Raw genomic sequence first — 12,475 nt, 5'->3', positions numbered from 1 at the left:
CTTGTGTTGGTGTATGTGGCTGGTTCAAAATCACCAGATAAAAGGGGAATTTGAACTTAATCTAAAGGTCATTTAGCCCTTGCCTTGTGTCCTCTTAAAGGGACGTGATTATCCAGCAGTAGAAAGATTAATGCAGCATTCCCCTTAGAACTATTTTTAAAATCAAAGAATTTTTTTTTTTATTATTCACTCTGGAAAAGGACATTAGAAATGTACTGCAGAGAACTTTCTTGCATTGGAATGATGCAATCCATCTCTGATTCTTTTTTTCCCTCCTGTTGGTTATCATGTACTGCCCTCCTAGTCTTTGGCTGGATTTTTTTTCTTTCCCAGACCTGTTGGCAAAAATAGCATCCACATTTTCAGAGTCATTCAAATGGGGGGAACCTTTGTATACCTGACGATTGTGAGAGACTTTCAGCAATTCTTGTGGTTATTTAATTAAAATCTGTTTCTTCCCCCAATGCAAATAAAGGGTCAAATGTTGGACTTGATCACTGATGCAGTTCTTCCTCAGTACCAATCAGCAGACAAACTATATTTTCCAAGTATTTTTCATTCTATCTTTAATTCAGTTGGCTTCTTCACATTGTACAATGATGCTCTGTAAATCTGAAAGACCACTATATTTAGATGAAAGTTAAAAGTGAGAAAGGATACCTAGTCTCCCAGGGACTTCGGATTCAAAGCCTTGAGCAGTCAACTCAGGTCTTCCTCCTTCTGATGTCACAAGGATACAAAGCAGATTGCTATGCCAGGACTTTGGGAGGAGACCTTGACATTTTGCAAGTGTTGGAGTTTGCTCTGGATCCTTGGCTGGTATTTCTCCTGTCTGTTTGTACAATGTGTTTTTTTTTTTTCTTCTTTGGTTGGCAGAGGGCTGTATGTCCTGGTGATTTTGCCTATGTAGTTTGCCCTAAGGCTGATGAAAGGTACGATATAATATTTGAGAGAGAGAGAGATCATTATGCCTCTGAAGCTTGTGGCTTTTTCTCCTAATACTTAAGAGATATGGAAGAATAATGCTTGGAAACTAAGTGGCATTAGAGGTTTTTTTTAAAGACCTGGACATTTTACCTGCTAGTATCATGTGTTGCTATTACAGAGATGTATTTCGGGTATTTATAATGGAAGGAATTGTTTCACACTCCTTTTTAATTCAGTTGCTAATCTTCTAAATATCCCCAAATAAGATAAATCTGCACTCCTTTCACTGTTGCACTCAAGTTATATTAATAATCATAGAAATGTAGGGCTGGAAGGGACCTTTAGAAGTCCTATAATACAGTCCTCTGTGCTGAGGTAAGACCAAGAATATTTAGACCATCCCTGACAGGTGCTTGTCTAACCTGTTCTTAAAGAACTTAAATGATGGGGATTCTACAATCTTCCTTGGAAGCCTTGCCCAGAGTTTATCTATCTTTATAGTTAGAAAGTTTTTTCTAATCTCTGACCTTAATCTCCTTTGCTGGAGATTAAGCCCTTTCCTTCTTGTCCTACTTTCAGTGGACTTGGAGAACAACTGAGCACCGTCCTTGCCAGTGATTTCCCGTTTTGTATTTGTGCATCTGATTTTTTATCTAAGTATTTTGTACTTTTCTCTTTTGAATTTCATCTTGTTGATTTCAGACCAATTCTCCAATTTATCAGTCATTTTGATTCTAATCCTGTCCTCCAAGGTGCTTGCAACCCCTTCCATCTTGGTGACACACACCTCTGCCTGGAAGGGACTCCTGCCCGGGAGCATGTGAGCCACTTGCACACACTAGTGTGACCAGAGACAGCTGCCTGTGAGCCTGGAGCCGCTCCCCGTGGGCAGAGGGCAGTACAGAGGAGCTGCCCAGGGTGGGCACTGACTCCTGAGAGTGGCGGCCCAACATGCTGCTGCTGCTGCTGCTGCTTTCATCTGGCCTGGGCGCTGGCCATGGCCCTGCTTGTCTCTCTTTGTCGCTAGAGCCCTGAAGCTCTGCGGATATCCACTTTATATCTGTGGATATAAATTTTGTATCCACGCAGGATTTTGCCAATTCCTGCTTGGCTGCTCAGGGAACATTTACCTGCTTTAGTTACAACAACTCAAGGATTGGACAATCCAAGATTGTTCTATGACACTTTAAACAAGCTGTAATAATTATTTTGCCAAAGAAACCTGCTTTGGTTTATAATGTGTAGATTGCATCAGTTTCTAGTGTACACTGTATTTTAAATATATTTAAGTTGTTATTGAACATCAAACTTCTTTTGCTCATTTTTTCTCACTAAAGCAGCAGATGTTTCAAAAACATGGTATAACCATGCAATCTCTGTGTTATTTATTTACCTCCATCTTGATACAGCTTTGCACGAGTAGATGGCAGAGCTGAAAAGAGAAGTCAAGAATCCCATTTCCCTAACCAAGAGACTAAACTCTTGCACTATTCTTCAGGCTTTTTAATAGCTGTCAATTCTATTTTTTGCTATAGTGTCATCTGTTTTGAGGTTGTTGTCATGTGTTCTTTCAAATTATGGGGCTGCGAGAAATTAGCTAGATTAGAGGAATGCTTGTCTTTGAATCTGAGCGTGCTGAACATGACTTTAGATCAGTGGTGGGCAACTTGCGGCCCATTAGGGTAATCTGCTGGAGGGCCGCCAGACAGTTTGTTTACATTTGCACGTCCGGCCGCAGCTCCCAGTGGCTGTGGTTCGCTGTTCCCGGCCAGTGGGAGCTGTGGGAAGCAGTGGCTAGCACATCCCTGTGGCCCATGCCCACTTCCCGCAGCTCCCATTGGCTGGGAACAGCAAACCACGGCCACTAGGAGCTGCGGGTGGCCCGTGCAAATCTAAACAAACTATCTGGCAGCCTGCCAGTGGATTACCCTGACAGGCCGCAAATTGCCCACCACTGATCTAGATTATGATGGGTACCTTATAAATGCCCTTAATAAATTATCAGACATGTAAAATGGCTTGTACAGTTATGTATCTTCCCAAACTGTAAATAGTAATCCTCTTTGTTTTGGTTTGTGTGTCACAATTTTGCAGAAGTACAACAGTATAATCAGCTTATTAAGAACTCAGCTGACCAGCTCCTGAGAAATGGTACATTTCTGTGCTTCTGCTATGCTTGAAAATGCATGCTTATTTTTTTAGACATATCATACCCTATCCTATAATCTGAATTATAGTAGTGTTAGTAGGATGGACAAGCTGATTGCTACTTAAACTGGATGCTTGGAGTCAGGCTTTCCTGGTGCAAAATTCAAAGCTTCGTATTCAGCATGCTGACCACTGTTAGAGGCTTTTGTGTCGTGGTCTATTGATACAGTGTTAGAGGTCATCTGACTTTCCCAAAGTAATGAAAAATCAGATACCTTAGTAATGTCTATCAAAAGGGCTCTCAGCCCTCTGTGTACGTGCGTTATTTTAGACTGTAATAGAATAACCTCTTTTGCTCTGAGTGTGGTGAAGAATGTAGCACAAATTGCATTCCAGAAGCTTTGCTACATGTTAAATTCACAGAGAGGACTCCTACAAAAGCCATTTATTTTCAAGCCATCCTCCCCGCTGCTCCGAATGGTACACAAATGCCTAATTGCTGAGAGTTGCACATATACTTAAGACTTTTTTTTGTGTGTGTTTTGTTTTAGACTGTTTGAAACGTTGTACTTCACAATGGATTGTAACTACGGAGGTGTTTAAGGTCTGATTCAAATACTGCTGGTTGAAAAGTAATTAACTCCTAAACTCTTAAGTAACTTTAAGTGAATTTAGCCAATGTTAAAAATGTCTGAGCCTGAAGCATTTTTTCAGATCTGTGGCGAGGCAGCAGCACAAAGTTCCCCAGCATAGCGCTGGCTGGTTTGTGGAGATCCTGACCTGCACAGACCATCCTAAAGGTCTGTCTATGCTACACAGTCAGGCACATCTATATTCCTACAGTGTGTTTTATTGCCAATGTGGTGGATATGAAAACGTGTTTCTTTACACGCTTTCTAAACATGCTAGCAATAAACCTGTTAGAATGAGATGCCCTCTACCCATGGAAAATATCCAGCTGGGCCGTGTCCTTGTAGCATGGATGTACCTGAGGATGAGGGGATAATTCAGTTCCCATGCTTGGGCAATTCCTGCTGCAACTACCAAGGAAGATGCAAATTAACTTCCATTGAGATGGTGAATGACTGCCCATTAGAACTGGGCCTGTTACCAAAAATGTATTTAGTAAAGACAGTCATGTCTTCAAGCCGACGATCTAATGTTAGAATGCTTCATTTCCCATTCGTAATCTAAACTAAACTCCAAATTTAAACTCATTTTAGTGTTTGCTTCTAATTTGATATTGTGTGAACAACTCTGTGCAAACTTATTTCCAACTTTTTTTCTTCGATTGCTCTGCTGGACATTTTGGGTCCACAAATATCTATCCCTAAAATACTGGGTATAGAGGGAGAACAGATATGATTGTTTCTGTTTTAAAAACTGTAAGAGACTTGTCTCAAGTGGCCTAATAGGTTATTTATTGGGAGCTCTACTTGACTCAGTTTGCTTGTGTGTGTGTGTATATAGGGCTTGTTTAACAATAACTTCTTGGGGAATATGCGAGGAAATGCTTATATAATAAAAAGCAAGGTGAGCCCCTCCGAATTCAGTACAGCTTGGCTAGCTTGTATAAATGAGTTGAATGCTTCAAGTAAACAGTTAATGCTAGGATAACAGAACATAAACTAAACTTTATTGCTTTTGAAGACTATAATACTGCAGAATCATCACTTTGTACAAAATTCTGAAGTTTTAGTGATATGCAACAAAGCCCGTTGCCAACTGTGTCCACATATCTATTCAGGGGACACCATCATAGGGCCTAATCACATCAGCCACACTATCAGAGGCTCATTCACCTGCACATCCACCAATGTGATCTATGCCATCATGTGCCAGCAATGCGCCTCTGCCATGTACATTGGTCAAACTGGACAGTCTCTACGTAAAAGAATAAATGGACACAAATCAGATGTCAAGAATTATAACATTCAAAAACCAGTCGGAGAACACTTCAGTCTCCCTGGTCACTCGATTAGAGACCTAAAAGTGACAATTCTTCAACAAAAAAACTTCAAAAACAGACTCCAAGGAGAGACTGCTGAATTGGAATTAATTTGCAAACTGGATACAATTAACTTTAGGCTTGAATAGAGACTGGGAGTGGATGGGTCATTACACAAAGTAAAACTATTCCCCCATGTTTATTCCCCCCCCCCCCAGACGTTCTTGTCAACTGTGGAAATGGCCCACTTCGATTATCACTACAAAAGGTTTTCTCTTCCCCCTCCCTGCCCTCCGCCCCTTCCCCCCGCTGGTATTAGCATATCTTAAGTGATCACTCTCCTTACAGTGTGTATGGTAACACCCATTGTTTCATTTTCTCTGTGTATATAAATCTCCCCACTGTATTTTCCACTGAATGCATCCAATGAAGTGAGCTGTAGCTCACGAAAGCTTATGCTCAGTTAAATTGGTTAGTCTCTAAGGTACCCCAAGTCCTCCTTTTCTTTTTGCGAATACAGACTAACACGGCTGCTACTCTGAAACCTATTATAGCTCTGTTTAATTTTTGAGAAGTAGGGGCACACCATGTTTTGGTATAATCACATACACCATTAGCGTTAGCAAGGTTTGCCTTTGTTTCCTTAAAGACTAGCTAATTGGCACAGGAGAAAGACACTCAACATTCTGAACAAGTAATTTACTTTTACACATTGAGTATATATAGGTCATGGTACTGTTTGTATTGGAAGGATATTTGAGTGGTCTTTGCCATGCGATTAGCAGCCTCTAAGTCATTTATCTATGATCAGGCTGACACATTGTTAGGAAAGTAATGCCATTGGCATAAGGAAGTATTGTCTTTGAGAGAGATTTGTATATTCTTGTGTTTCTCTGAAGTTGGTTGCCAGTCCCCTTTCTGGTTTTGTTGTATTTTATGACAAAACCTTCTCTATGTAGCAAATGTTTAGCAGGTATCCCTATATTTACAGGCAGTGGCTAGCAGCGTCTCTCACTCTTTCTTTCCTTCAAATATTTCTGTCCTTGAGGGTTAACTTTTCTGCAGCAAGGGTTTGAGGGCTATATTGCAATTGTTAGGCAGCATGTTTGCTGCAACAGCCATTTGATCAACACAGACAGAATTCATTGTTTACTGACTAATTCAGGAACTCTGCCTTTTTGCAGTTTCTTATATGGCCATTTGACTCTTTCAATACGGTTAGCATATTTCTTGGCATCTGGTTTGAAATGTAGCATTACAGTGTAGCTTATATTTTACATGCTTTGTGTATATACTGCATATATGGGTTTTTAAAACTCCTCAGCTTCACCTGAGTGGTTCTGGATGGTCTCTGGTGGTAAGTTAGTGAGGGGTTTCTTTTCTTTTGTTTTAAAGAATACAGTGTAGGGCCCTATCCCAGAGAGAAACTAGAAGTATTTTCTCTCCCCCCCCCCCCCCCGCCAGTCTTTTCCATATACAGAAGTCCTGCTTCTTAAAGAGGTACTACAGGTTAAAAATCATAGCTTTAAAAAAATTCCTTCTGTTACGAACATCACAGTGGGCTATTATAACCGAATATTTTAAAACAAAGTAAAGTTTTGCTTTTTCAGCTGTTTCCTTTTGCACTTATTTTGGTTTGGGCAGCAAAAATAGACAAGTTGGTTTCATTATTTCTGGTTCTCATGTACTTGCACAGTACCTCACTTTCAATTATAACAACACTGCAGATAATTAAATCCCAAGGAATAACAGAGGTGGTGATCTTAACAAAATGCATGGAACTATTTCAGATGTTGTTCAAACTTTGTACATGCCACCACACAACTATTTTTCTGATGCTGAGAGAGAACGGAAAGTCATTTTAGCCACATGCCTTCTCAATAGAGATTCTGTGAAGATTATTGCAGTAATTGGTATTGTAAGTTTGTAAAAGGCTCTTTAAAATGAAATATAGATCAGATTACTGACTGTTGTACAGAAATCATGCAGCCTTTGACTGATTGAAAAAATGAAGTGTCCTTACTTTTCCTCCAACATTCATTTTCTTAAATGGATTAAAGTCTTTTAAGAACTGGCAAGGATGTTATTTTGTCAAGTACATTTCTTTCTGGAATATTTTAATAGTATGCTTCCTCTTTTCTAGTATGTTGAAGAAAACTTAAGGGTCATGTCAGTGGGGTTCTTGCTCAGTGGTCCTGATGATGCTGTTAGTTGGAGAGCCCCCCCCCCCCCAAAAATGGTCTGTATCTCAAATATTTTCATTGTTGATTGTTGCATCAGGGAGCATAAACTATTGCAAGTTAGACAGTGCTTCCTTTTTTCCATATAAAACTTGGTTTGTTGGAAAAGCAGTTTTTCTTAGCATTTTCCTTTCACTATAGGATGGTTATCTTATATTGAACTGAGATCTTTAACATAATCAGAATAATTTAGTGAAGACTGGCTAGATGGAAACTAAGCAGTCTATATTTGATAAAGTATGATTGCATGCATACCACTGATTGAAATGTGTATTTTATACATTTTTCACACTTGGGCATATATCTATCGTTTATTGCTCCATGTTAACACGGGTCTAATGAACTTTCTAAATAGGTATGGATATTGATCACATTTTTAAAAAGATTCCTAAATTGATTGCATATCTGAAAGAAATCTCAATATTCAACAACATAATTTCCAAGTTACCTGATGGTTTTTTTTAATGAATGTAGGTAGCAAAACTGTCTTATTTGGTTAATAATTCAACCTTTTAAATGTATACTGTTTGTTTTAATATCCTTTTGTGCATAAAAGAAAACTGGAAGGAAGTAGACCATTTGATTACGGCAATAGACAATATTCTTTTGAGCCAGTGTTGCTGATGAAATTATGTAATAAAACTGCTTATCCTTTTTTCAGAACTTAATGTGTGATTTCCATGTTAGTGTCGATTTAAAATTACTTTGTTTTAGCCCTTTTGGTCCTACATCCCATTGCTTTCTGCATACATTTTCTGCTAAACTTTCTGAAGTAGAATGTACCTAACTTTCATTGATAAAACGCAATTCTAGTTTGACAGTGCATAAGTTAAAATATAGAGAAATTTGAGTAGAATGCTCTGTTGGAAGTATAACTTACGGTGCAGATCTTTCTGAACAGTGATTCTGTACTGATATTGTGAAGGTCCAGGATTGTTGTATCCAAAACCTTCTATATTTAAAATGATCAACTGAAAAGATGATGATTTCTAAGTACCTTTTTGTTTGAAGTCAGGCGCCAGGGCTGAGATTAGTGGGAGAAGTCTAGCTAAATCAAAGGTACATTCTTAGTGGGCAATTTGAAGGAGGGGGAGAAGAGGCCAATTGTGCAGGAAGAGGCAGAGTTTTCCAGGAGTAACAAGAAAATGTCCAGAGGCACAAGTGGCAGGAAACAAATGAAATACTAAGTAGGGAGTAGTGAGCAGAATGCAAGGTATATGGTGGTAGGAAATAGAAGGAAATAAAGGTCAGGTATGTCTTTGAGAAGAGTAAGGATTAGGGAGTGATGTTAGAATTTACTTTGGAAAGAGTGAGTAAACCCATTCCTGCACATCTTCCTCAACACCTTCACCAGATTAGTTTTTTGATGTCTTTCTGTAAATCTACAGTAGATGCAAAAGTAATATTTGCATAATCCGTTCTATTTAAAGAATACTTTTCACTGATCCCATGCCAGAATTGCTGGACAGATTTAAAGATGCTGGAAGCTAAGTTGGTTGAATAAAGATCTAAATAGCTTGATAATTTTTGGTCAGCCTCAAGACAGAAGATACCTTAATTGAGTAAACCAGACAATAGATTACCTGTTTAATCTGATGGTAGAAAACATGCTCAGAATGCGAAGAGAAGTCAGAAAGAATTCAGTAAGAGCTCTTGTAAATAGTTGCTTGAAAGTGCTAGGAAAGTTTGCTTTGCAGGAAAACCCATAGTTGGAAAAAGTCCAGTACAGGTGGACTGACAAAATAACACTTGCCTTTGCTAGGTAATATCACTTTAGGATGTTTGAAAGGAGATCAACTTCTGTCATAAGGTGGAACTACCAATCATAGGTGTTAAAAATATGAATGGCTTTGTATGCCCAAAATGTAAGGTAAGTATCTAAAACTTATTGCTAATATTTTCACTCTTGTCTTAATATATGCATTCCAAATGTATGTACGTTTTGTGGTAACCATGACGGAAGTGAAAGGATTTACTTATCAGGGCACAAACTTGATTTAAAAAGAATGAGGAGTACTTGTGGCACCGTAGATATGAACAAATTTGTTTGGGCATAAGCTTTCGTGGGCTAAAACCCATTTTACAAAAGCTTATGCCCAAATAAATTTGTTCATCTCTAAGGAGCCACAAGTACTCCTCAGTTTTTTTGCTAATACAGACTAACATGGCTACCACTCTGAGGCCTACTTTAAGATCTGTGTTTAACAACTCTGTCTTAAATGCTCCTATTAAGAGGAACCACTGGCTGGCATCTCTGAATCGCTGATGTGGGATGTTGCAGCTTCTGTGACGTAGGAAACTTCTGAAGTGCTGTGTGTTCAAGCACTACTGCATCCTCCCTTCTTGTTTAGTTTTGCTTCTAAAAGCTTATGCAACCATTTAGATGTTTCTGCATTACTAAAAATTTCCTTTAGATGCTGAACTCCTGATAACCCTATTACATAAGTGAGCTACACGTGCTGCTTTTGCTTCAGAACCTTTTTGGCATTTTCAACACATGAAAGTAAGAACTGGGAGCATTATGGAATAGGGTTTAGCTACCCTGTGTACCATAATCATTTTCTAAAAACATTCCCATGCCTGATTGTATATGCCAATCATGATAAACATGGAGTCTGAAGGTTGGGCTCGGAAGGGAACAAGATGACAAATGACATATTACTGACCCAGTTAGAGAAGAACTGAAGGATGGTAATAACCATTCAAACATGCAGACTAATGCACTATCAGTTGGTCTTGGGAATGTGGGTCCATGGGTTTCAGGTGAGTTCCTTGACATCAACCTATTACCCATTTGAACACATCCTCAAAGCAATATGAGTGCTTGAAAAATCAGACATCATTGGCAGTCTCTGCTCAGGAGTCCCAGGTCTTGGAAAGAATTAAAGAATATTGACAGCTTTTGGCTGGCCACACTGTCTGCTTTCACATCCCTCACTCTTGTAAATTTAAATTCTAACCCACAATTTTAAAATTAGGATTCTGTATATATCACAATAAATGTCTTGGAGGAACAGTAACCTAAACTAGACGAATAAAGGAAAAAAGGTTTTAGAAATGGTACTTGTGATTTATATATGCACCTAAAATGCTCTTAATGGGCAGAAATGATTTGTGTGAAAGTTTAGGTCAAAAGTTTTAATTGTGTAGACATCCACTCTATTTAGTGATAGTATGCCAGGAAACTACCGTGCACAGCCTTCAGAAGCCCACAATGTATGGTCCTGTTTTAAGTGGGATTTCAATAAGTGGTGATTGGAAAATACCACTAAACAAAACTGAAGAAATGTCGTTCTCAAAATGATCTTTTCTGAAGTTGTCTTGTATTACTTGTTTGTTTGTTTTTTAACATTACAGACTGAATCTCAAATCTTTCCTCAAACAACTGGAGGAGCACAGACGATGTGCCAAAATTTAAATATTTCTCTCCTCAGTAAAGTGCCCTAGATCCTCAAATAGGTTACCTTGGCAAATTACATAATAAAAAGCAACAATATGCTTGCCATTACTTTAGGGTTATTTTTGGTATATCAACTATGTGTTACTTATTCACTGTGATAAACACAGTGCCAAATAGCTGACTTTTTTAGAATTAAAATTCCTGTAAATATAGTTTGTGGAACTGTGATAATATGGTTTGGTCTGAAATGAGTAAAATGATGAGAGAACTTCCTGCTTAGGTTTAAACAGTAATCATGTCAGCCTTTCACCTTTATTAACATGACTAATTTAGAGTGTACAATTTTTTTAAAAAACTGCTCATTTACAATTGCAGACTGGATTAAACCATACCACAAAGAAGAACAAAATTTTGTAACAAAGTTTTGATATGGTTAAAACTACAGCTTCTATAACTGAAAAAATGCTAGTTGGATTTTTTTCAGTGGATAATTAGATATACTAAAAGACCTAGTATGTAAAGAACCAAGTTACTAGTAGATAATATATGCCAGTCTACACTGTATCAAGTGTAAAGCAAGACCATCTTGGTGCTACTCTTCCATGGAATTAAGGAACAGTATCCCATGTAGATGGAAGGATGGCATAGACAGGGGATGTACGTAGACTTCTACATCTAGGACCGCAATCTGAAAAACTACATTGTTCTGCTTCTTAGTACTAATAGCTGTATATAAGAAAATAGCTACCATGCTTTATTTATGTATTACTGACACAGGAAGAACATAAGCCCTTGGTTCACTGCACTGGTACAGCAATTTTTTTGTTTTGTTTTCCTGCATCACAAGGGTTTTAGCTTTTTTTTTCCCCCTCCCCCCCCTTTCTTTTTTTTCTTTTTTAGGGAAAAGTTGTGATAAAGGCCAATCTTTTTTGTCTGAAATACCTGAGGCCCCAGCTACTTCATCTTACAGGAATATCATCCAAAGTAAGTATGTCATGTTAAAAGGCTGATGTGTGAATTACTTTGTCTGAGCAGTTAACTTCTAAAATATGTTATGAAGGCATCAACAGCATAATTTTGGCAGAATGTACTGTATAAGAATCATGAAATTGCACCACTTGTCTCAGAATTACTTCAGCCACTTATATTTTAAACAATTAAATTCTGTTAAAATGCTAGCTATTCAACTCCAGGTAACTAAAATAAGTGTGTCTTCTATGGCTTATTTTGACCTTCACTGCGTTCCAGCAAATACATCATGTACTCTTGCTGACAAAATAAAATAGTTTTGCTAACTTTCTACGAGCAGGCATTTCTTAAATGGAATTTGATAGCTTACCAGTGAATGAAGTTTTGAGTATGTCACTCTTACACTTCTGGAAGAGCAAACGTATAAAATGCAGAAAGTATTCAAATAGCAGAAGAAAAATGGGTCTAAAAGGCATGTTAACAAATTCTTTAAATCATTTCAAATATAAGTTAGGGTAGTATGATAGACAAAATTTTGTGATTTATGCCCACAGCAGGCAATAGATCCATACAGTGATCAATACATAAAATAAGTTCACTACTACTTTGTTTTTGCTTCTTTGCAGGGATTCAAGAATATTGTGGCCTAAAGCACTCACAAGAAAAATTATCTAAACCCCAAGGAATGGAATAAATGTGCAGTTAATTATAGGAAAGCATTTTATAGGAAGAATGTAAAGACTTGTACTCCTTTTCTGTATTGCAAATAAATAATTTTTAAGTTAATGTCCTTGCTCTAATTTCCTGTTCTTGTTGTGTGCAATCACCATAATATTTGAATAC

General features: G+C 38.0%; 1 protein-coding gene across 1 annotated transcript; it reads left to right on the top strand.

Annotated features, from left to right (window-relative positions):
- Positions 1 to 4,365: 4,365 nt before the first annotated feature.
- NUBP1 (NUBP iron-sulfur cluster assembly factor 1, cytosolic) lies at positions 4,366 to 12,334 on the top strand (the record flags this gene model as incomplete). The annotated part of the gene is given in 8 exon segments (XM_073361528.1): positions 4,366 to 4,435; positions 6,349 to 6,380; positions 7,177 to 7,266; positions 9,026 to 9,133; positions 10,621 to 10,705; positions 10,708 to 10,722; positions 11,564 to 11,647; positions 12,259 to 12,334. Coding segments are annotated over 8 exon segments (552 nt in total), but the record flags the coding sequence as incomplete, so codon positions are not given.
- Positions 12,335 to 12,475: the final 141 nt, after the last annotated feature.

The sequence above is a fragment of the Lepidochelys kempii genome, chromosome 10 (genome assembly GCF_965140265.1).
Source record: "Lepidochelys kempii isolate rLepKem1 chromosome 10, rLepKem1.hap2, whole genome shotgun sequence".
NCBI classification, from domain to species: Eukaryota; Metazoa; Chordata; order Testudines; family Cheloniidae; genus Lepidochelys; species Lepidochelys kempii.
Note: the sequence above shows the minus strand (reverse complement) of the source record. Positions and strands in the feature narration are given on the sequence as shown.